Source organism: Heterodontus francisci, chromosome 2 (genome assembly GCF_036365525.1).
Source record: "Heterodontus francisci isolate sHetFra1 chromosome 2, sHetFra1.hap1, whole genome shotgun sequence".
Lineage (NCBI taxonomy): Eukaryota > Metazoa > Chordata > Chondrichthyes > Heterodontiformes > Heterodontidae > Heterodontus > Heterodontus francisci.
In genome coordinates, this window is record NC_090372.1 from 171,965,408 (window position 1) to 171,991,375 (window position 25,968).

The window sequence follows — 25,968 nt, forward strand, 5'->3', positions numbered from 1 at the left end:
TTAAATTGATGGAAGAAGAACGAGGTATGGTCCTCATCTGGCAGGGGAGCACTCAGCAACACCTGCACCATGGAGTGGACTCCCAGGAGTTTTGGGTTTGTGTAACACTATTACATAAAAACAATTGCAAACATTTCAACAACTTGCATGTGTATATATAGTCTTTGACATATAGATCCAAAATACATCATAGTGAAGATATATTGAGGAACAGCCAAGCTATGGAGAACAGTTTAGGAAGGGTGAAAAGCTTGCTCAGAAGATGGGTTTTCAATAGATTTTTTTTCTTTTAAAGGTGGAAGAATTTAGGGAGAGTGTTCAAGAGTACTGCTGAGGTGACAGCAGACTACATCGTCAGTGGTAGGAGAAAGGACGTGGGAGGAGAGAGAACTGTATATTAAAGCCCAAGATCAGAGGACTTAAAGTTGCAAGAAAGTTTACATGGCTTGAACTGGGCAAAGACCACAGGCAGAGCATGGCCGTGGAGGGAACGGAAGACAGATTTTAAATTTAATGTGTGGGTGGACAAGAAGCCGAAGCCATGTAGAATCAAGGGCTGCTGCCATCAGAATGCAAACAGAAACTGTCACTTTCCTGCTTGCTAGCTCGGAGGAACGTACAGAAAAGCGGGCCTGATGATGCTTGGAAAAAATCTAGACTGCTCACACTGTAGGCATTTGAGTAGAAGCCATTGATGGAGATGCACTGGTATTGAGCAGAGAGGTAGGATTGACCCACCTGAGGGCAGTCCCACCAAGCTGGACTCACAGGAGAGACATTAGAAGAGGATGTTGATCATATCAAATTCTTTTGGGCCTCCTTATCTCGAGAGACAATGGATACGCGCCTGGAGGTGGTCAGTGGTTTGTGAAGCAGCGCCTGGAGTGGCTATAAAGGCCAATTCTGGAGTGACAGGCTCTTCCACAGGTGCTGCAGAGAAATTTGTTTGTTGGGGCTGTTGCACAGTTGGCTCTCCCCTTGCGCCTCTGTCTTTTTTCCTGCCAACTACTAAGTCTCTTCGACTCGCCACAATTTAGCCCTGTCTTTATGGCTGCCCGCCAGCTCTGGCGAATGCTGGCAACTGACTCCCACGACTTGTGATCAATGTCACACGATTTCATGTCACGTTTGCAGACGTCTTTATAACGGAGACATGGACGGCCGGTGGGTCTGATACCAGTGGCGAGCTCGCTGTACAATGTGTCTTTGGGGATCCTGCCATCTTCCATGCGGCTCACATGGCCAAGCCATCTCAAGCGCCGCTGACTCAGTAGTGTGTATAAGCTGGGGGTGTTGGCCGCTTCAAGGACTTCTGTGTTGGAGATATAGTCCTGCCACCTGATGCCAAGTATTCTCCGAAGGCAGCGAAGATGGAATGAATTGAGACGTCACTCTTGGCTGGCATACGTTGTCCAGGCCTCGCTGCCGTAGAGCAAGGTACTGAGGACACAGGCCTGATACACTCGGACTTTTGTGTTCCGTGTCAGTGCGCCATTTTCCCACACTCTCTTGGCCAGTCTGGACATAGCAGTGGAAGCCTTACCCATGCGCTTGTTGATTTCTGCATCTAGAGACAGGTTACTGGTGATAGTTGAGCCTAGGTAGGTGAACTCTTGAACCACTTCCAGAGCGTGGTCGCCAATATTGATGGATGGAGCATTTCTGACATCCTGCCCCATGATGTTCGTTTTCTTGAGGCTGATGGTTAGGCCAAATTCATTGCAGGCAGACGCAAACCTGTCGATGAGACTCTGCAGGCATTCTTCAGTGTGAGATGTTAAAGCAGCATCGTCAGCAAAGAGGAGTTCTCTGATGAGGACTTTCCGTACTTTGGACTTCGCTCTTAGACGGGCAAGGTTGAACAACCTGCCCCCTGATCTTGTGTGGAGGAAAATTCCTTCTTCAGAGGATTTGAACGCATGTGAAAGCAGCAGGGAGAAGAAAATCCCAAAAAGTGTGGGTGCGAGAACACAGCCCTGTTTCACACCACTCAGGATAGGAAAGGGCTCTGATGAGGAGCCACCATGTTGAATTGTGCCTTTCATATTGTCATGGAATGAGGTGATGATACTTAGTAGCTTTGGTGGACATCCGATCTTTTCTAGTAGTCTGAAGAGACCACGTCTGCTGACGAGGTCAAAGGCTTTGGTGAGATCAATAAAAGCAATGTAGAGGGGCATCTGTTGTTCACGGCATTTCTCCTGTATCTGACGAAGGGAGAACAGCATGTCAATAGTCGATCTCTCTGCACGAAAGCCACACTGTGCCTCAGGGTAGACGCGCTCGGCCAGCTTCTGGAGCCTGTTCAGAGCGACTCGAGCAAAGACTTTCCCCCCTATGCCATCAAATACTGTGGCAGAATCATGCACTACAATTATGGAGCATGTCATTTATGATATTGGCAGAGCTGTCTCTTCCTTTAGACAGGAACATGGCAGATTGGAAGAATTGAACCAGGAATCTTAGGAGACAGTCACAGAGCTACAATGCAATGATCCATTCAAGGACGTCAGAGAGAACAGGACGCTGAAGCAGATAGTAATTGCAGTGCACAGCTAGGTAGAAGGTACTTGTTTTCTGTGAGGTGCTAATAGTTTTAAAAGGTAGAGGGATGGTGCGACTGAAAAGGAGCCATTATCAATGCTTGTCACTGTAGAAGGAAGGATAATTGGGTTAAAGAAATGACCAGAGCAGAGCAGGTTCCACATTAACTTTCAAAGTTCTCATCCTTGCTTTCAAGTCCCTCCATGGCCTTTCCTCTCCCTATCTCTGCAATTTCCTCCAGCCCCACAACTTGAGATTTTGGCACTCCCCCCCAGTACTGGCCTCCTGAACATCAATTTTAATTGCTCCGCCATTCGTGGCTGTACCTTCAGCTGCCTTGGTCCTAAGTGCTGGAATTCCATCCCAAACCTGCTCTGCTTCTCTATCCTTAGTTGTTTTAAATCCTATCATTGACTAAGCTTTTAGTCACCTGACATAACTTTTTTTTATCCAGTTGTTCATGGAATGTGTACCACAGGCCAGGCCAGCATTTATTGCTCATCCTTAACTGCCCTTGAGAAGGTGGTGAGCTGCCTGCTTGAACCCCCTTGCAGTCCTTGGGGTGTAGGTGCATCAATAGTGCTGTTAGGAAGGGAGTTCCAGGATTTTGACCCAATGACAGTGAAGGAACTGCGATATAGTTTCAAGTCAAGATGGTGTGTGGCTTGGATTGGAACTTGCAGCCAGTTTCCTTCTGGCTTGTAGCAGTTGCAAGGGGCTATTCAAGGAGCCTTGGTGAGTTGCTGCAGTGCATTGTGTAGATGGTACACACTGCTGCCACTGTGCATCGGTGATAAAGGGAGTGGATATTGTAGTTGGTAGATGTGGGTGCCAATCAAGTGGGCTGCTTTGTCCTGAATGGTGTCAAGTTTCTTGAATGTTGCACCCATCCAGGCAAGTGGAGAGTATGCCATCACACTCCTGACTTGCGCCTTGTAGGTGGTGGGCAGGCATTGGGGGCGATAGGTGGTGTGTTACTCGCCACAGAATTCACAGCCTTGGACCTACTCTTATAGCCACAGCACTTTTTGCGGCTGGGCCAGTTCAGTTTCTGGTCAGTGAACTCTCTGGATGTCGATAGTGGGGTACTCAGTGATGGTAATGCCATTAAACGTTGACGGGTGCTGGTAAGATTCTCTCTTGTTTGAGATGGCACTTGTGCAGCTTGACTGTAACTTGCCACTTAGCCCATGGCTGGCTATTGTCTATGTTTTGCTGCCTCTGGATATGGACTGCTTCAGTATTGGAGTCACTGCAAATGGTGCTGAACATTCTGTAATTATCAGCAACACATCTGCACTTCTTATGATGGAGGGAAGTTCATTGATGAAGCTGCTGAAGATGGTTGGGCCTCGGACACTACCCTGAGGAATGCCTGCAGTGATGTCCTGGGACTTTTATTTTGATTCTTTCATGGGATGTGGGTGTCACTGGCAAGGCCAGCATTTGTTAACTTCCCTCAGTTGTTAAGGGCAATTGGGGATGGGTAAGAGTCAACTACATTGCTATGGATCTGGTGATGTAAGCCAGACTGAGTAAGGATGGCAAATTTCCTTCCCTGAAGGACATCAGTGAACCAGAGGTTTTTATAACATTACTGAGACTAGTTTTCAGTTCCAGATTTTTATTAATGGAGTTCAATTAATTAAATTTAAATTCCACCAGCTGCTACCGTGGGATGTGAACCTATGTACCCAGGACATAGCCTTTGCCTCTGGATTATTAGTTTAGTGACATTACCACTATCCAGTGTCCCCCGAGGTGATTGACCTCAAACACCCGTAACCATCTTGCTTTGTGCTGGGTATCACTCCAACCATTAGAGAGATTTCTTCCCCGATTCCCATAGACTCCAGTTTTGCTTCCTTAATGTTGAGGTAAGATGAGAGTGACTACCCTTAAGTTCAGCTCAAGAACTCTGTCAAATTTTTCCATAATGCTCACGTGAAGCACCTTGGAAATTTTTACAATGTTAAAGGTTTTATATAAGTATAAGTTATTAGGGCTTTGGCACCATTTACATCAGACAACATAGCACTTGCTGGGCCTCCTCAGGCAGCTTAAGGAATGTATTAAAAGGAGATGGAATGGGCAGAATTCCACAGCTTAAGGCCAAGGCAGCTGAAGGTACAGCCATCAATGACAGACTAAGGAAACATTTATATTGCGCCTTTTAACAGTAAAACATCTCAAGGAACTTAGTTCTTCAGGAAAATGCTTTTTCAGAAATCCATGTTGTGATCATTCTAATTATGCATATGTGAATTGTATTAGACCTGTAACAAGCAGAATCTGTTTATTAGGTCTAGGGTAAATGACTAGCTTTAGCCAGAGTGGGAAATGTTATGAAAGCAAAATACTGTGAATGCTGGAATGCTGGAAATCTGAAATAAAAATAAGAAATGCTGGAAATACTCAGCAGGTCTGGCAGCATCTGTGGAGAGAGAAGCAGAGTTAACGTTTCGGGTCAGTGACCCTTCTTCGGAACTGGCAAATATTAGAAATGTCAAAGGTTATAAGCAAGTAAAGCAGGGGTGGGGCAAGAAAGACAAAGGGATAAGAAAATACACATACATTAAAAATACCAAAATGTTTAGAAAGGATTTCTACAACCAAAGGACAGAAACCAAGATCCACAGAAACAAAAAATTTATTTCCAGTGTTTCCAGGGGACATTTACAAACCATTTGCCTATATCTGTACACAGGCTAAATACAATGTTGAATCTGAGAAAACAGTCTCATGCACAGTTAAGACTCTCTTTAGAGATGAAGAAAAATGAGCACGGGACCAGTTTTTCCAGAGACGACTATCTACATGCCTATGTTACAAAGCTTTTATCAAATCTCAAATTTGAAAAAGCTACACATGAAATTATATACACATTTAAGTATCTTTACAGAAACTTTAAAAATTCAAGTCCCATACAAAGACTGTATTAAAAGTCTGACTTTAAAAAATTTTAAGATTCAACTGGAATGCCTATAGTGTGGAAGCTCTATTTGTTCAGTTAAATTCTGGAAAATTATCTTAATGATCTTTTTGTTTTGTTTATAGATAAAACTTTATTTGTTCACAGTAGGTTTCTAGTCTTTTGAATTAAAAAGATAATATGGCACCCTATCTAAACCAAATTCTTTTGAGATGAGGCACTTTCTTTAGCAACTGAAGTTCAAACAATTAAGTTCCAATAAGTGTTTGATTTGCTCGCCCTTATAAGCTGATGTAAAATATATGCAGCAGTATCCAATTGTAGAGCATGTAAGATGTATGCAGGAACCTCCGATCATGCAGGAGTAGTTGTTTATGGAATTTTGCATCGTAAGGTTTCAGCACTTGATGCTCTTTTGTACTGAACTCATTCATTTTATACAAAAGTTTATCATTTTTCTGGCCGTCAGTGTGCACTGTAAAGAGCTTCCACAGCACCCAGCACAGAAACCAGCCTGTATTACAGGCAGAGCAGCAGCTCATCCGTCGTTTTAAACGTCAAGTACAGAGAAATATGTACAGGAGTCATATTAAAAAAATCAGCATTCTGTTTGACGAGCTTTTTGCTGTACAATTTTCCACAGCACTAGACACATAAATAATAGCAGACCTACAAGTACTGATAGAAGCGAGACTTAACTACTTGATTACTGGATATTTTCTGGGGATGAGCATCAACTGTTGTGCTAAAATTGCTTTTTCCCTTGCTTTGGACGCTGTCACCATTCACTTGGCCTGTTGAAGGTAGTGGGCTCGGTGATGCTGACGGGGAAGGACGGCTAAGATGGGGCAAACTACTGGAGCTGCCTGCATCTTCTCTAGATGATGCATGCAACTTTGAGTTTGTTCCTTTGTCTAAACTAATGTCCACAGTTCTTGGCTCTGAGTCTTTTTCTGAGTGCAAATCTGATGTGTTACTGCGTAAGCGCTCTCGTGCAAGCCACTCTGTAATCGAGAGGTCCTGGGATTGGCATTTTGGTTTCAGGCGGTCCACTGCTGATAACAGAGATTCATTTCCCCCACTCTTCGCATTACTTTGAGAATTTTGTTCTTGTTCTTGTGCTCGCCACACATTTAGAACACTGAGTTCTGAAAAATCTCTATTTCCTCCCATGGTATGTCTCCGCCTAATATTCTTTTTTTTACTGGTCTCTGAATAGCCCGACTTTTGTATGCCAACTCCAAACATGTCATCTGCAGAAGTCTTTAGACGTAGTTTTAAACGGTCTGTAATTTTTAGTTTCCAAGCAGGCTCTATCCTATCAGGTTCATTTTTTACAAATGAAGCCAGACTGCTTGTGGATTTCCCTTTCTTTATCACTTCAAACATCTTGTACCCTCTATTTGACTCTTTCTGTTCCTTTGTATCGATTTCAATCTCACTATCACCCTTCAATCGAAGAGACTTTTTCTTGGAAAGTGTATCGCATTCTATAAGCTTACGTGAACTGAATGCTTTTCTATCATCTAACCCTGGTGTTGAACTTCCTTCTGTTCCAGTCTTGTCACTTCCTACTGAGTTTCTCCTGATACCCTTTGCTGTATCTTGTCTCATTACACGTAGAACCTTTTCATGAGGTGCACAACTTGCAGCAAAAACAGAGAAGTCACTATCGCTGTCTGTTTCTACATGGTGCCCTTCACTAACAAGTTCGCTTCTCTCATCATCAGCCTCATCACCTTTGCTTTCTGTCACTGACTGGACTTCAGCATTCAGTATGTGGGAGTCCATGCCTGTAAAGTACATGATAGAAGTAGCTGTGGAATAGTCTGATGCGATGGAGCTTACATCTGCAGAACCTGCGTCTAAACTTTCGACTTCCGACTTCTTTGATTTACTTAAATTAGTTTGCTGCCAAGAGACCAGAGATCGATTGCTGATTGTGGTATTTGAGTCAGTCATATCAATGTGAGAGTTCATATTCCTAGCAGAAACCTCAGCAGTAGAAATGGGCATTGTGCTTGCAATTAGTTGTGAACGGAGACAGCTAACATTAGGCGAGTCTGTGCATTTTTGGCAGTATGCTGGAAGGTTCTGTTCTCTGGGGCTTGTTTCTTCTACAGAGGCTTGTTTACTCACTCCATACTTTTCAATTAATGCCACAGATAAAGACTGACTCTTTTCATCTGTACTTTCCTTCTCTTGCTGCTTGCTATACCAGTTATGTTGTTTTCCCTTCAGTTCAGAGAAGTCAACTTCATTTTCAGATTCTCCTTTACTCCCCAGTTCCTTAGCTGCACCAGTATTGGAATGGTTTGATGCTTCTTTCCTGGAAAATACACTTTCCAATTCATCATCTGAGCTGCTTTGTTGTAGCTTTATATCCTTTTTCTTTCTTTTACGGCTGGCTGCAGCAAAGATGGATGACACAAGCAGATCCCTGCTGTACTGATCCTTCCCAGATCCCCAAGAACCCTGTTAAACGGTAAAAAAATATTTGAAATAAAATCTGTTGGACTACTAATTTTTTCTTTCAGACACACTAAACACTGGCACTATACATATTCGAAATAACAGATTTTATAAGTGAATAACGCTCCTCATAATCAACCGTTTTGGGGAGTACATTAAAAGCAGTGCTACGACCATGGTTATATTTTCAGAATGCATACATCAAAGTCACACACCTAAAAATGCTGGATATGCAGGAGATTATGCAGCAAGATCCATGTCTGATACCCCACCTTAAATAGAATTTAAAATCGCGTGGTTTATTGCCCTTCCGTTTTTGTCATGCCGTAGTGTTGAGATTTAAAAAGGACAGGCAAGAATGCAATGCAAACTGGAACCAGTTTAGCTATGCAATACTTACAGGGCGCTTTTTATTTAGTTTAATTTGAATATACCAGCGATAGAAATAGCAGCTGAAGAGACAATAGTGAGGGGAGGGTTGGGGCGGGGGTGGGGGGTTGCTGGTGGTAGGTGCGGGTGGTGGGAGGAAGGAGGAATGGGAGAAACTGCATAAAACTTTTTTGGTGCTTCCCATTTTACTGAAATGCTCACAGTATAAACAGGGCAGTTTTTTGAACCAGGAGATGGTGATGCAAATTATGGCTCCAGGGCTCAGCGATAAATAAGATAATAGGATACCAAAGTCACAACCTCACCATGTGATCCCCGCCAGTCCAACATGCCATTCTTACACTCTCAGAATACACCTGCTCAAATAAAGCTACAGTGTATAGCAGCAATAAATTGATTAAAGCAATATCAATTTTACATATAAATTTGAAGATAGTTAAAAGTGGTGGAACCTTTAAGGACCCATGTGGTACCACAATTAAAATTCAAATAACTATGAAGAACCCAGCTACAAACACAGAGGATACTGCAATTGGTTCAGAAGCATTAAGTGCTTAATATCGAAATAATGTTTTCCCATTAGCTTGGTATAACTTATGAAAAGAATATGATAGCACATCATAAACCCCTGAAGCTTTACAGTGCCTGGCTATTCAAACTTCCACATTGCTCAAACTCATTCAAATCCTGCACGTAACCTAGACACTACCATGTAACTGTGCTTTCCCTCATGGATCACTTTATACATTGCTCTGAAAAGTGCAGAGATTCAAATTATAATGCAGTGAAATCTTTATATTCTTGAGACCTATGACATCCCAAGCATGCTACATGAAAATTATCAACACCATGTAGCAGTATTGATGATTTGTAGGCAATCCTGTGGTACAAATAAGACCAGAATTTCTTCTTTATTTAGGCTATTCGGTTACCTTCTCTGTGATTGCCTGAGGGCAGTTAAAACCAAGTAGAGATTAAAGGGCATGGGATAGTTGAAGCAGGATATACTGAATGTAATTCAGTACCCATTTCAAAATCATACTCAGCTTTGAATATAAATACAACAAAATATCAAAGTATTATAGTTAAACAGAAAAACATACAAGGATTTGGGCAGAAGATAAATAAGAGTTGCAGTAAAGCCTGAGATTATGAGAAATGAAAAATGAGGGAGCTAGAGTGCTGCAATTGCAAAGTGACAAGTTTACAAAAACAGTTTTCATTAGAAAGAACGATGTAGGAATTAATAATGGGAAAAAGTTAACAAACATGTAACAAAGATATGCCAAGAGGAAGCAAGATCTTGTAGAAAAATATGTTTGTGCAGATGCAAGGTTTTTAATAGAGATAAATTGAAAAAATATGCGTGCACAGGCCACAGCAAAGACTCTTGGACACTTTTTACTCCTCGTGACTACACAGAATATTTTTGTCATAGGAGTACATAAATGTGTAAGGATTCTACACAATTAATTTCAGTGATACTATTTATAATCATATTAACACTTTTGTAAATACAGTTTAATATCTTTTGCCAAAATGACTCCTATACATTAAAATTTATAAAACAATTTCAAATATTTTAGGTTTACAAAAGAAATTGAGAAAAGGAACTCCATGCCTTGGAACTTTCTTTTTCCTGCACAATTTGCCCGAAATTAGCCAAAAGCTTGTGGAATTTCAAGCGCAAATTACGTCCAGCTCAAATCGATTTTCTGTAATCTTCACTGAGGATGTGACCACATAATGTGCCATTCATTGGTACATTACCACATAACAGAATACCCACATTAATGCAGATTCTTAATATGTAATAATGATAGCCCAGTTTAAGAGAAACAGATCCAATTATTACAGCCTTAAGCCAATGAATATGTTGCAATTTTACCTGCTATTCATTATGCTCCCCCAAAAAGTCAAAAGCAAAGATCGCTAAAATTATTTCTGTCTCGTAAGTGAAGTAATATTTTGAAATACAAATAAAGCATTTACTAAGGCATGAGGTGAATCTCAACATATAATTCCCGTTTCACAATTAAAAGCCTAAAGATGACCAAATTTTTAAAAAACTTACCTGGAGAGCTCTTAGTTTCGGTTCTGTGGATCTGTATGCAATTTTACATGGGTTGTGCACAATTAAATATTCAGTTCCTATGCTCCTCCATGGTCAAGTACAGGGATATATATGATACCAAGAGAATCGAGCTTAACCCTATAAGCATTGTGCCCCTAGCAGAAACTCCAGGTCACTATTTGGAAAATACGCCCAGAATGTGCTTGACACTGCACCAGTTTTGCTGAGGTGCAGTTATGCTCAAGTTTCCATGCAAACTCATTTGGACAAGTCCAAAGTAGAATTCCCCATGTATCAGCTCAAACAGCAACATAAATCGAACAAAATTAATTATTAACTGGAATATGGCCAATGGGACCTCAAGATTACTGAACTAAACTCATTTAAACTGAAAATGTGTTCAAACAATTGCTGCAACTGAACTAACGGGTCAATCCGTGGTTTGACTGCTGGTCAAAGGTCTTATGTGCCTAGGGCAAAACAACTGACTGAATTTGAAATAATTTAAACTGAAGAGGATGCTGATAGAAAAACAGAGATGGCAAAAGTAATAGATAAGATGAAAATTGATAGGAAGGATGTACTAGAAAGTCTGGCTATGCTTAGAGCGGATAAGTCGCCTGGTCTAGATGGCTTGCATCACAGATTGCTAAAAGAAGTGGGAGTAGAGATAGTGGAAGGACATGGCATAATCTTTCAATATTCCCTGGATACGGGGGAGGTACCAGAGAATTGGAGAGTGGCAAATGTGACGTCCTTATTCAAGAAGGGTTGTAAGGACATTCCTAGTAACTAAAGGCTGGTCAGTTTAACATCTGTGGTGGGTAAGGTTTTAGAAACAATAATCGTGGGATAAAACCAACAGGCACTTGGAGAGGTTTGAGTTAATTGAGAGCTCCAGCACGGATTTGTAAAAGGCAGGTCGTGGTTGACTAATCTAATTGATTTTTTCGATGAAGTAACAGAAAAGGTTAATGAAGGAAAAGCAACGGATGTTGTCGAAATGAATTTTAAGAAAACATTTGACAAAGTACCACATAAAAGGCTGATTAACAAAACTGAGTCTCATAGAATAGGAGGGTCAGTGTCAGGTGGGATAAAAAAAATTGACTTAAGGGCAGAAAACAGCGAGTTGTGGTAAACGGCTGTTTTTCAGACTGGAGGACGGTAGACAGTGGTGTCGCTCAAGGGTCAGTGCTAGGACCACTGCTTCTTTCTGATATACAATATATATATATCTATGATATCGATACTGGGAATCACAGAATCAGAATCACAGAATAATACATTGCAGAAGAGGCCCTTCGGCCCATTGAGTCTGCACCGATGCCTTAAAACACCTGACCCGTATACCTAATCCCATTTGCCAGCACTTGGCCCATAGCCTTGAATGTTATGACGTGCCAAATGCTCATCCAGGTACTTTTTAAAGGATGTGAGGCAACCTGCATCTACCACCCTCCCAGGCAGGGCATTCCAGATTATCACCACCCTCTGGGTAAAAAACTTCTTCCTCAAGTCCCCCTTAAAACTCCCGCCCCTCACCTTAAACTCGTGACCCCTCGTAACTGACCCTTCAACTAAGGGGAACAGCTGCTCCCTATCCACCCTGTCCATGCCCCTCATAATCTTGTACACCTCAATCAGGTCACCCCTCAGTCTTCTCTGCTCCAGCGAAAACAACCCAAGCCTATCCAACCTCTCTTCATAGCTTAAATGTTCCATCCCAGGCAACATCCTGGTGAATCGCCTCTGCACCCCTTCCAATGCAATCACACCCTTCCTATAATGTGGCGACCAGAATTGCACAGTACTCCAGCTGTGGCCTTACCAAAGTTCTGTACAACTCCAACATGACCTCCCTGCTTTTGTAATCTATGCCTCGACTGATAAAGGCAAGGGTCCCATATGCCTTTTTCATCACCCTATTAACCTGCCTTTCTGCCTTCAGAGATCTATGGACAAACGCACCAAGGTCCCTTTGTTCCTCGGAACTTCCCAGTGTCAGGCCATTCATTGAATACTTCCGTGTCACATTACTCCTTCTGAAGTGTATCACCTCACACTTTTCAGCATTAAATTCCATCTGCCACTTTTCTGCCCATTTGACCATCCCGTCTATATCTTCCTGTAACCTAAGACACTCCACCTCACTGTTAACCACTTGGCCAATCTTTGTGTCATCTGCGAACTTCCAGATCCTAACCCCCACATAGTCATCTATGTCGGTTATATAAATGACAAACAATAAGGGACCTAGCACAGATCCCTGTGGTACACCACTGGACACTGGCTTCCAGTCACTAAAACAGCCGTCTGTCATCACTCTGTGTCTCCTACAGCTAAGCCAATTTTGAATCCACCTTATCAAGTTACCTTGTATCCCATGTGCATTTGCTTTCTTGATAAGTCTCCCATGTGGGACCTTGTCAAAGGCTTTGCTGAAATCCATGTAAACTACATCAACTGCACTACCCTCATCTACACACCTGGTCACATGCTCAAAAAATTCAATCAAATTTGTTAGGCATGACCTCCCTCTGACAAAGCTATGCTGACTATTCCTAATCAAATTTTGCCTCTCTAAGTGGTGATAGATTCTCTCCTTCAAAATTTTCTCCAATAGTTTCCCTACCACTAATGTGAGACTCACTGGTCTGTAGTTCCCCGTCTTATCTCTACAACCTTTCTTAAATAGTGGGACCACATCAGCTGTTCTCCAGTCCTCTGGCACCTCCCCCGTGGCCAGAGAGGAATTAAAAATTAGGGTCAGAGCCCCTGCAATCTCCACCCTCGCCTCCCACAGCATCCTGGGACACAAACCGTCCGGACAAACAAAGAGAACAAAGAAAATTACAGCACAGGAACAGACCCTTCGGCCCTCCAAGCCTGCGCCGATCCAGATCCTGCAGATTTGTCCACTTTTAAGCCTTCCAAAACCTTGTCACTCACTATGACAATTTGCTCAAGAACCTCACAGTCTCTCTCTCTAAGTTCCATATCTACATCCTCATTCTCTTGGGTGAAGACAGATGTGAACTATTCATTCAACACCCTACCAATGTCCTATGGCTCCACCCACAAATTTCCCCCTTGGTCCCTAATGGGTCCTACTCTTTCCCTGGTTATCCTCTTCCCATTGACATACTTATAGAACATCTTGGGACTTTCCCTACTTTTACCAGCCAGAGCTTTCTCATATCCCCTCTTTGCTCTCCTAATTGCTTTCTTAAGCTCCATCCTACACTTTCTGTACTCCACTAATGCTTCCATTGATTTGCTCTCCTTGTATTTGCTAAAAGCCTCTCTTTTCCTTCTCATCATACCCCGAATGTTTCTGGTCATCCATGGTTCTCTGGGCTTGTTGCTCCTACCTATTACCCTAGAGGGAACATGTTGTACCTGTACCCTCCCCATTTCCTTTTTAAATGCCCCCCACTGCTCTTCTGTAGATTCTTTCCAGTCTACCTTGGCCAGATCCGAAGAAGGGTCACTGACCCGAAACGTTAACTCTGCTTCTCTTTCCACAGATGCTGCCAGACCTGCTGAGTGAATCCAGCATTTCTTGTTTTTGTTTTGGCCAGATCCTACCTTATTTTACTAAAATTCGCTCTCCCCCAATCCAAAACCTTTTTTTGCAACTTGTCTATTTCTTTCTCCATAACAAGCTTAAATTGTACCATGTTATGGTCACTATCACCAAAATGCTCCCCCACCAACACGTCAACCACCTGTCCGGCTTCATTCCCCAGAATTAGGTCCAGCACTGCACCCTCCCTTGTTGGATCCTCTACATATTGAGCTTAAAAAGTTCTCCTGTGCACATTTTAAGAACTCCACTCCATCTAAGCCCTTAACACGATGACTATCCCAATTAATGTTGGGAAAGTTGAAATCACCTAATATAATTACCCTATTATTTTTACACATCTCTGCAAATTGAGCACATATTTGCTCCTCAATTTCTCGCTGACTATCTGGGGGTCTATAATAAACACCTAGCAATGTGGCTGTCCCTTTTTTATTCCTAAACTCTACCCATAAAGCTTCATTTGATGCCCCAAGATATCATCTCTCCTTACTGCAGTAACTGACTCCTTAACTAATTATTGCAATGCCCCCTCCTCTGTCTCGCCTGAAGATTCTATATTCCAGGATATAGAGCTGCCAATCCTGCCCCCTCCCTCAACCATGTCTCCGTGATGGCTACTATATCACAATTCCACGTGTCAATCATTGCCCTTAACTCATCCGTTTTACCTGCAATACTCCTGGCATTAAAGTAGAGACCTTCCATCCTGGTATTCCTCCCTTGAAACTTACTTCCACGGTATTCCCTCTAACTGGTTTGCTTTCCTGTGCTTAGCTGTGTCCCTATTCTGCTAGGAGTCTGCGTCCCCTCCCCCTGCCAAATTAGTTTAAACTCCTTCCAACAGCACTAGCAAACCCGCCAGCAAGGATGTTAGTCCCCCTCTGGTTCAGATGTAGACCGTCCCGCTTGTACAGGTCCCACCTTCCCCATAAACGGTCCCAGTGGTCCAGGAATCTAAAACCCTCCCTCATGCACCAATTCTTAAGCCACGCATTCATCTGTGCTATTCTCCTATTTCTATACTCGCTAGCACGTGGCACTGGGAGTAATCCAGAGATTACAACCAGAGAGGTCCTGCTTTTTAGTCTACTGCCTAACTCACTGAATTCTTGATGCAAGACCTCATCCCTCTTTCTACCTATGTCATTGGTACCAACATGTACCACGACCTCTGCCTTATCACCCTCCCCCTTCAGGATGCCCTGCAGCCGTTCAGTGACATACAGAGTAAAATTTCAGAATTTGCCAATGATACCAAACTTGGAAGTGTGGCAGTGAGGATAATACAAATTGACTGCAACAGGGCAGATAGGCAAGCAGAATGGACAAACAAGTGGTAGATGGAATCTAATACAGAGAAATGTGAGGCGATGCACTTTGGCAAAAGGGATAGGGAGAGGCAATACAGACTAAATGACACAGTTCTAAAGAGTGTAGAGGGATAGAGGGACCTGGGGGTTCATGTACATAGATCTTTGAAGGTGGCAGGACATATTGAGCAACTCACCAAAGCTCCTTAGACAGCACTTTTCAGGGCGGTGGCACACCACACTAACCAAAAAAAAGGCTAATGGAATGCTGGCCTTGATCTCAAAATGCTTGGAATACAAAAGTGAGGAAGTAATGCTTCATTGCATAAAGCCTTGGTCAGACCCCATCTGGAGTACTGCGTTCAGTTTTGGGCATCTCAAAGATACATTGGGCCTTGGAGGGAGTACAGCACAAATTCCCAAGATACCAATAAATGTCAACATAACCTCTTAATTGTAGTAAAAATGTACCAAGCGCTTCACAGGAACATTATCAGAAAAAATCGAACTCTGAGGCACATAAAGACATTAGGAGGGTGGGGTGGGATTGAGGCCATGGAGGGCCTCAAACACAAGAATGAGAATTTTTAAATTGAGGCATGCTGGACCGGGAGCCATTTTAGGTCTGCATGCGAAGTGGTGAATGAACAGGTCTTGGTGTTATTTAGGACATGGGCAGCAACATTTTGGATGACTTCAAGTTTACAGAGGTGGAAGGTAGGAGGCTGGTCAGGAAGGCATTAGAATAGTCAAGTCTGGAAGCAAAGGCATGAATGAAGGATTCAGCAGATGAACTAAAACAGGGGCAGACACAAGCAATATTACAGAGGTGGAAGTAGGTGGTCTAGGTAATGGAGAGGATGTAGTCTCAGAAGCTCAGGGTCTGGTTCAACCTCAGGCAGTGGCCAGGGAGGGAAATGGAGTTTGTGGGGAGGACCGAAGACAATGGTTTTAGTAGTACCAGTATTTAATTGGTGGAAACTTCTGTTCATCAAATACTGGATGTAGGACAGCAGTGAGACAAACAGAAGGGTCGAGACAGATGGTTGTGAGGTAGAATTTGAATATCAGTGAACATATGGAATCTGACGACGTGTTTTCAGATGTTGCTGCCAAGGATAACATGTATATCAGAAACAGGAGGAGGAAAAGGATGGATCCTTGGAAGACTTGAGGTAATGGTGCAGGAAGGGGAAAGAGAAGCTTTTGCAGGAAACTGTCTGGCTATGAACAGAACTAGTTGAGGGCACCACCTTCTAAACCTGCAACCTCTATTGTCTAGAAGAACAAAGGCAGCAGTCACCTGGGAACACCAACACCTATAAGTTCCCCTCCAAGTCACACACGATCCTGACTTGGAAGTATATTGCCGTTCCTTCACAGCCACTGGGTCAAAATCCTGGAATTCCCGACCCAACAGCACTGCACGTGTACCTACACCACATGGCCTGCAGCAGTTCAAGAAGACAGCTCACCACCATCTCCTCCAAAGCAATTAGGGATGGGTAACAATTGCTTGCCTTGCCAACGATGTCCAAGTCCCATGAACGAATAAAAAAAAAAGGACAGGGATAAAGGAAGATTTGTAAGCGAGGTGGTTAGTAATTGCAGAAAGGGAGCTGTTAATAGTATCAGCAAACATGGGGGCCAGGAAAGAAAAAAAATATGACTTGCATTTATACAGTGCTTTTCACGACCTCAGAACATCCCAAAGTGCTTTACAGCCAATTAAGTACTTTTGAAGTGTCGTCACTGGAAACATGGCAGCCAATTTCCACGTAACTAGCTTCTACAAACAGCAATGCGACAATGACCAGATAATCTGATTTTTTTTAGTGATGTTGACTGAGGAATAAATATTGGCCAGAATACCAGGGAGAATTCCTCTTCTTCGAACTAGTGCCATGGGATCTTTTACGTCCGCCTGAGACCAGAGGCGACCTTGGTTTAATGTCTACTCTGAAAGACGGCACCTCCTACAGTACAGCACTCCCTCAGTACTGCACTGGGGAAGCAACCTAGATTTTTGTGCTCAAGTCTCTTTTGACTTAGAGGTGGACTTGTTCCCAACTGAGCCACAGCTGACACAGAAAGATGACTGGTAAGCAGCTGGCTGGGAATAGAGTCGAAGGAGCAGTAGTTGGGTCTCATGGACAGGACTGAACTTAGAGAGGGCATGAGAAAAATTAGATATATACGCTTGAAGGGTTAAGTTATGGGGACAGGTTGCATATGCTTCGGCTTGTAGTCCTTTCAGTTTCGATGGCTGAGGGATAATAATTGAGGTGTTTAAAACGATAAAAGGATGCAATTAGATAGATATAGAAAAACTATTTCCTCTGGTGGAGGATTCCAGAAGAAGGGGGCGCATTCTTAAAAATCAGTGTTAGGCCATTTAGGAGTGAAATGAGGATGCACTTTTTCACGTAAAGAGTTGTGGAAATCTCCAACTCGCTGCCCCAAACAGTGCGGATGCTGGGTCAATTGAAATTTTCAAGGCTGAGATCGACAAATCTTTACTGGGTAAGGGTATGAAGGAATATGGAACAAGGGTAGTTTAACATAAGAACTAGGAGCAGTAGTAGGCAATTCAGCCCCTTGAGCCTGCTCCGCCATTCAATACGATCATGGCTGATCTCATCTCGGCCTCAACTCCACTTTCCTGCCCGTTCTCCATAACCCTTCAACCTTTTACTGTTTAAAAATCTATCTATCTCCTTAAATTTACTCAATGTCCCGGCATCCACCACACTCTGGGGCAGTGAATTCCAAAGACTCACGACCCTTTGAGAGAAGTAATTTCTCCTCATCTCTGTTTTAAATCTGCTACCTCTTATCCTAAAACTATGACCACTCGTGCCCCACCAGACGAAACGTCCTCTCTACGTCTACTTTGTCAATCCCCTTAATCATTTATATACCTCAATTAGATCTCCTCTCATTCTTCTAAACTCTAGAGAGTAAAGGCCTAAACTGCTCAATCTCTCTTCATAAGACAAACCCCTCATCTCTGGAATCAATCTACTGAACGTCCTCTGAACTGCCTCCAATGGAACTACATCCCTCAAGTAAGGGGACCAAAACTGTACGCAATACTCCAGATGCAGTCTCGCTAATGCCTTGTACAGTTGCAGCAACACTTACCTACTTTTATACTCTATTCCTTTAGCAATAAATGCCAAAATTCCATTTGCCTTCCTTATTACCTACTGCACCTGCATACTCGCTTTCTGCAATTCATGCACAAGGACACCCAGATCCCTCTGTACCAAAGCACTCTGAAGTTTCACTCCATTTAGATAATAATTTGCCTTTCTATTCATCTGACCAAAATGGATAACCTCACACTTATTCACGTTAAACTCAAACTGCCAAATCTTGGCCCATTCACCTAACCTATCCATTTGTAAATTTTGTATTTCTTTATTGCAACTTACTATCCCACCTATTTTAGTGTCATCTGCAAATTTGGCTATTGTACCTTCTATCCCTACATTCAAGTCATTTATATAGATTGTAAATAGTTGGGACCCCGAGGACCGAACCCTGTGGCACCCCACTAGTTACGTCTTGCCAACCAGAAAAGGACCCATTTATCCCGACTCTCTTTTCTGTTGGTTAGCCAATCCTCTATCCAAGCTAATAAATTTCCTCTAACCCCACGTGATCTTACCTTGTGTATTAACCTTTTGTGCAGCACCTTATCAAATGCCTTCTGGAAGTCCAGATATACTACATCTACAGGGTCCCCATTATCCACTTTACATATTACATTTTCGAAGAACTCTAGCAAATTAAACAAACACGATTTCCCCTTCATAAAACCATGCTGACTCTGATGGATTGCGTTTTGACTTTCTAAATGTCCTGTTATTACTTCCTTAATAAATGGATTCTAACAATTTTCCAACAATATATGTTAAACTAACTGGTCTATAGTTTCCTACTTTCTGCCTCCCTCCCTTTTTGAATAAGGGCATTATATTAGCATTTTTCCAATCCACTGGAACCTTGCCCGCATCCAGGGAATTTTGCAATATCATAACCAATGGATCCACCATCTCCGCTGCTACTTCCTTTAAGACCCCAGGATGTAGGCCATCAGACCCTGGGGACTTGTCTGCCTTCAATCCCAATAGTTTGTTCAGTACTTTTTCCCTAGTGATGATGATTGTTCCAAGTTCCTCCCTTTCTATAACCTCTGCATTACCTGTTACTACTGGAATGGTACTAGCGTCCTCCACCCTGAACTGAGGCAAAATACTGATGTAGTGTCTCCACCATTTCTGTGTTCCCCTCTATTAACTGCCCAGTCTCATCCTCCAAGGAAGCAACATTCACTTTAGCTACTCTTTCCTTTTATATACTTATAGAAGCTTTTGCTATCCGTTTTTATATTTTGCGCTAGTTTTCTTTCATAATTTACCTTTGCTTTTTTTATTACTTTTTTTAGTAACACTTTGATGATCTTTAAAAGTTTCCCAATCTTCCAGCCTGTCACTGCCCTTTGCAATATGGTACGCCTTCGTTTTTGTCTTTATGTTATCCTTAACTTCCTTGTTTAGCCATGGATGTTTTTTCCACCCTTAGAATCTTTCTTCCTCTCTGGAATATATTTTAGTTGGGAGGAATTGAATATCTCCTTAAACATCTGCCACTGCTCATCAACTGTCCTACCTTTTAGTCTTCCTGCCCAGTCCACTAGGGCCAAATCTGCACCAGTCCTCATGCCTATGTAATTACTTTTGTTTAACTCCAGAACGCTAATGTGGGACTCCAGTTCCTCGCCCTCAAGCTGAATTTGAAATTTTAGCATGCTATAGGATCCTTAACTATGAAATCATTAATTAATCCCACCTCATTGCACAATACCAAATCTAGAATAGCCTGCTCCCTGGTTGGTTCCACAACATATTGCTCCAAAAAACAATCTCTAATACATTCAATGTAGCCTCGAGGCTACCCTTGCCAATTTGATTAATCCAGTCGAAATGCATATTAAAATCACCCATGATTATTGCTGTACCATTCTTACAAGCCCCCAGTATTTCCTGGTCTATACTGTGCCCCACTGCAGAACTACTGTTTGGGGACCTATAGATTACTCCCACCAGGGACTTATTTCCCTTGCTACTTCTTATTTCTACCCAGACTGATTCTACGGCTTGATCTCCACTGCATATATCATTTCTCACTGCAGCACTGATCTCTTCCTTTATTAACAAAGCTACACCACCTCCTTTTCCTTCCTGCCTATCCTTCCAAAATACTGAGTACCCTTGGATATTCAATTCCCAAACCCGGTTTGCCTGCAACCACGTCGCAGTAATTGCCACTAAATCATACCCATTTGTCTCTATTTGCGCTGTTAACTCATTAATTTTATTCCGAATGCTTTGTGCATTCAGATACAAAGCCTTTAAGTTTGTTCTGTTATCAAATTTCCCTACTCTTGTACGATTCCTTGGTGCAATGTGATGTTTACACGTTCTGTCCCTACCTTTTATTTTCTGGTAACAATCAGCCTCATCACTAACCTGCACTCCTACCTTCTCCTTTAACTTTGACTTCCTAATTTTCCATGCAACAGAACCCTCCCTCCTACTATTTAGTTTAAAGCCCTATCTACAGCCCTAGCTATGCGATTTGCCAGGACTCTGGTCCCAGCATGATTCAGGTGGAGCCTGTCCCATCAGAACAGCTCCCTCCTTCCCCAGTACTGGTGCCAATGTCCCATGAATTCAAACCCATTTCTCCCACAACAATTTTTGAGACACGCATTTATCTCTTTAATCTTATTGACACTATGCCAATTAGCTTGTGGCTCAGGTAGTAATCCGGAGATTATTACCTTTTTGGTTCTGCTTTTTAATTTAGCCCCTAGCTGCTCATATTCCCTCAGCAGAACCTCTATCCTCGTTCTGCCTATAATTATTGGTATCTACGTGGACGACAAGTGGATCTTTCCCCTTCCACTCCAAGTTCCTCTGCAGCCCAGATGAGATATCCTGAACCCTGGCACCAGGTAGGAAACACAGCCTTCAGGACTCTTGATCCTGGCCACAGAGAACAGTGTCTATGCCCCTAACTATACTATCCCTGATTACGACTACATTTCTCTTTTCTCCCCCCACTTGAGTGGCTCCCTGTACCACAGTGTAATGGAGTTATGATCTAGCTGAATGGCAGAACAGGCTTGTGCAGCTAAATGGCCTACTTGGGAACATACAGTTCTCAATCCAGACCATCTTCAGGCATGAAGGAAAATCAGAGGGAATCCTGCTTGGACAGTTTCTGGCACTCCCTAATGGCTAGTCACTGGGACAGTGGATTGAACTCAAAATCAGGCACTGGGCCAAGCAGACAAGGGTAATGATAAAAACTAAGAACAAGGAAACTAACCTAAATACCAATGGTTCTTAAAAAAAAAATCTTAAATTACATATTTGAATTCAGTGTCAAAAGCATCAACTGCTAATGTAATTTTTTAGGCACAAGGATGTGAAATTTAACAGGTACCTCAATGAAAAAATGCACTACCGTGATATTGTTGAATGCTCAACTGGTTTAAATATAAGAAAAAGGTTCCATTCATATACCACCTTCCATGATTTCAGAATATCCCAAAATGCTTTACAGCCAATGGAGTATTTTTTTTCCCAAGTGTAGTCACTGTTGTAATATAGGGAAATGCTGGAGCAAATTTACACACTGCAAGGTCCCACAAACAACTAGATAAGTGACCGGATAATCTGAATTAGTGGTGTTGGTTGAGAGATAAACATTGGCCTAAACACTCGAGAACATTACTGTTCTTTGTTGAATGGTTCTATAGGATCTTCTCCATAACGCAAAAAGATGTTTTGAACAAACATTGTTCCTTAAAACCAATTAATGCTACATAATAGCTGTAAAATAATTTTCTATTTTTTAGTGAAGCTAAGCTATAAGATGTCATCACAGCTTCAATAGTTATTTAGGAGGGCGACCCAAGTTGCGAAATTAAAACATTGTAGCCACACACCCCTCTTATACATTTCTGTGCTTTTATAACTGCCATTTAGCAAGGCCTTTTATTTTATTAGTAGTTAAAGTTCTCACCTTAGATTTTGCTGAGTCACTAGTGGCTGAATCTATGAGACAAGAAAAATAGCATTACATTTATTTTACACATAATTTAAAACACAAATATTCACCGTAATCATGAAGCAAAATTATAATTCATAGAAAATTGAATGACTGCAATAGAAAAAAGGGCACAGAGTGGAGAATTATAGCTCACTGAGATGAAAAGCAGCACAGACAGCCACCACCATGAAAGTATGCTGTGAAATTGTGGGTTAAACCAGCTCAATGAGAGGGATGGCAAAGGGACCCTGTTCTCTTTAAAAAAGAACACAAATAAATACTAATTAAACATTAGTACATATTAAAACAATTTATTCTTGTATCCATTTGCAGAACTCATTCTTTCATTTTATTAAAAAAGTTGTGCTCGTTACATGCATTATTAATACTAAGGCACTCTTACCCACTAAATACACCATTTGCTATACAAATACATACAAATCAGTTTAAGGGGTCTACAACTGTAAAATGCCACTTTGAAAGACACTTTACGAGGATTACTTACTCCACAAGAAAGTAAGGCAAACAATTGTAGAGTGAAAAAAGAATGCACAGGACTCAAACACAAAAATCTACCATTTATTTTGGTTATAATGAAACTATTCCAGATAAATTCAATTGAGTTATATTTATAATCCATTTTGGAGCACCTGACTTTCAAATTTGACAAGAGGGGCACGATGAAATGTAGAATGAAAGCTGCAAAAAGAGATTTACTATGGGACAACAGCTTAGGCTATAAAATTATGAGAGGGGGCAGAAAGGGGCTAGCAAAATTCCAATTTTTTAAATGTATATTTCAATATTTTAAAACTATTAGTAGGTTAAAACTATTCCTGCAATTCACTTTGCAAGTCTGTAAGACAGACCAAGAGCTGAGCCCCCAGCCACACCCCTTTTGAAACATGGTTTATGCTACATGACTATAAAAACTAATAGACCATACCATGCTATTTCTCCTCAGGGTCTGCTTCAGAAATGATAAGAAACAGCAGAAAGACTTTAAGAAAGTAGTATTGGCCTTTTTAAAATAATCGTAACAGCAAATTTACATCACAGACGATAATTTTCCATTTACAAGAAACGGGGGTTTCTGCAGACTAGGCAGCTACAATGAGGGCAACAATCCTCCTTCTTCCTACAGTTCCAGCTGTCCATCAGTGACATCACAGAATCCATCAGTGACATCACAGTGTGATAGACTCCTCCAACTTCGCCTGTTTCAAGATCAGTATGTGTAAATGCTGGAAAAAACTCTTTAACACTCAGACAGGAGCTATGTGACAAAGTTGACAAGTTTGGGAAAAGAACATGCTGGGTTAGTTTGACAGTGGGTAGGATGACAAGCTCACACTAATGGACAGAAACATCCTCCAAACCAGGCCTAGGTTAATGATATTGAGAGTAAGGCCGGAAGATTAAAAAAAAGAAATGGCACAGCATAAACACAAAATTACCACACTGAAGTACAAATTATTGTGCAATTTTAATAATTTATAGAATACGGTCACAAAACTTACACATTTTGATATAAATAAATTCTCTAACATTCTTCTGATAATTAAAACTCGGCTGGGATCACATTACTTGAACCAAACATTTTAAGTGCATTTAGTTATGCATTAGATAACCTGCTTTAAAGAATCAGTATCTCTTTTCTCATTCTCTTGCTCAAACTACACTGCACGTTTCAGAATTAAATTAATGCAACATGATTTTAAAGTGCCTCAGATTTATATGTTTTGTTTTCAATTGTTACAAACCCAGTGAAATTTAGTCCAAAATAAAACAGGTCATTTGATTCAGTTAAGTTGTAACAGGCTGGAGAAAGGAAATTAAATAACTCAGTGCAGATTTAACTAGATAACAAATGCAGCTACAGTGCATGACAAAAAAAGTGATACTGTACAACTAACACATTCACACATCACAGTCCCACAAATGAGATCAGACAAAAGAACAAACAAGCATCCAATCATGAAGTCATAGCTTTGTACTTTTCCTCAGACTTTAAATGAAAAGCTCATTTATCAGAAAACATTGCGATAATGACCAATAAAGTATACCATATACATAATGAAAATTGAGGTTCCTGAGAAAACATTTCAGTCCTATGGTTACTTGTAACTTAAAAATAACTTAAAATGTGCATAGCACACTATATATATAAAAAAATCATTGTTACAGTACTCTATAAACGATTTGCCTTTTAAAAACAACTGTATTCATGGATAACCAAGAAACAATATAGCTCTGAACACTTCTAAGTAAATAATTTGAGGTGATAGTTGTTTCACAAAATGCAGCAATTTTTCCCCCACTACAAGTATTTGCAATTTTGAATGGGCAAATACAAGCATTTCAATCTTGAACTGTCTACTTCTGTAGGAAGCTGGTCAGCAACAATGACACTGTTTGTTACCGGACTCTGCAGTGTCTTGTTCAGGCAGTTACCTGAAACATCTCCCGGAGTAGTTCCTGTTCTCCCAATGTTGGTTAGCAAATGATCTATGTTTGGCACTGGCTGTGTATCAACTGTGCTTTCTTCCTGGACTGGTGTCTACATTCACAAGAGTAAGAAGATCAGAAAGTTGTTTTCCTTTTACTGGAAGAAAAAAACACACCAGTAACCCAAGTCCAAATGAACACTAAACTTCTACATTTGTCAGTATGGCAAGATTGTCATTTACTCGCACATCTTCGTCATGAAATGCCTGAATCAAGGTCTGAAAAAGGTAGACTGCTTGTCTTTAAAAGCTGTTCTTTGAGTGAATGCTTACTCTGCTATGAATAAGTAATGAAACTGGTAGCTGGGTGGGGGTCATACTTTCTCTCTGGAGCATTTATCATCCAAAACACACGTGACTTTTCCTCACTGTGTCCTATATGACGACTTATTTTCATACATCAATTCAGTGTCTTTGATGAGCTTAGCATTGAATTTTGCAAGGATACAATTTTCTTTTGACAAACAGAAGGACTCCTTCCCTATTATGCTATAAAAAAACCTATAGGACATTAGCAAAATGCATGATTTCAAATAACCAGGAACACTTGGCCAATTAGTAGCATAACATCTATGTCTAGTTTTGATGATGGTGCAAAAATAACAGTCTAAGAAAATATAAAGATGTAATTTATATTATGTACTTCAACACCATTTTAAGCAATTACTTGTAAAAGCAAAGTAAAATACACATTTTAATTAAAATTTCTTATAAATTGATTTTTCAGCCAGTAGATGGCAGTGGGAGATGGATTGCGGCTATACTATACATTAATCAGTAGCTTACAAACTCAATCCCTCGGAGCAATGGCATTAGTAGAGGCTTTCTAATCCAAATTTAGATATCAAATAAAGCTAAAATTTTAGGCAATGAGGCATTCAAGACAGTTGATCATTCTGCCAGACTCTGAAGGTTTTGGGCTGAATTGTGTAAGGTCGCCGCCGTTCTCCGCAGTAAGCTTGAAAGAAGGCGTGGCGTATGTGCAACTTATGCGCTGCTGAGCCCCAGCGATATTTCGC

At 41.4% G+C, this 25,968-nt stretch overlaps 2 protein-coding genes across 4 annotated transcripts in view; one reads left to right on the forward strand and one right to left on the reverse strand.

The window, feature by feature from the left end:
* si:ch211-285f17.1 (sickle tail protein) overlaps positions 1–25,968 on the forward strand; it is an 815,052-nt gene that overhangs the window by 762,327 nt on the left and 26,757 nt on the right. The gene's annotated exons all lie outside the window — the stretch shown is intronic.
* The window catches only part of LOC137348453 (rho GTPase-activating protein 21-like), a 298,000-nt gene continuing 277,208 nt past the window's right edge, over positions 5,177–25,968 (reverse strand). For all 3 annotated transcript variants that reach the window (XM_068013769.1, XM_068013763.1, XM_068013773.1), the window contains 3 exons: positions 24,897–25,002; positions 22,416–22,447; positions 5,177–7,951 (listed from right to left, as the gene is read on the reverse strand). In XM_068013769.1, the coding sequence (XP_067869870.1) occupies positions 6,146–7,951; positions 22,416–22,447; positions 24,897–25,002 (1,944 nt within the window). In that variant the 3' untranslated portion in view covers positions 5,177–6,145. The remainder of the gene's footprint in view (positions 7,952–22,415; positions 22,448–24,896; positions 25,003–25,968) is intronic.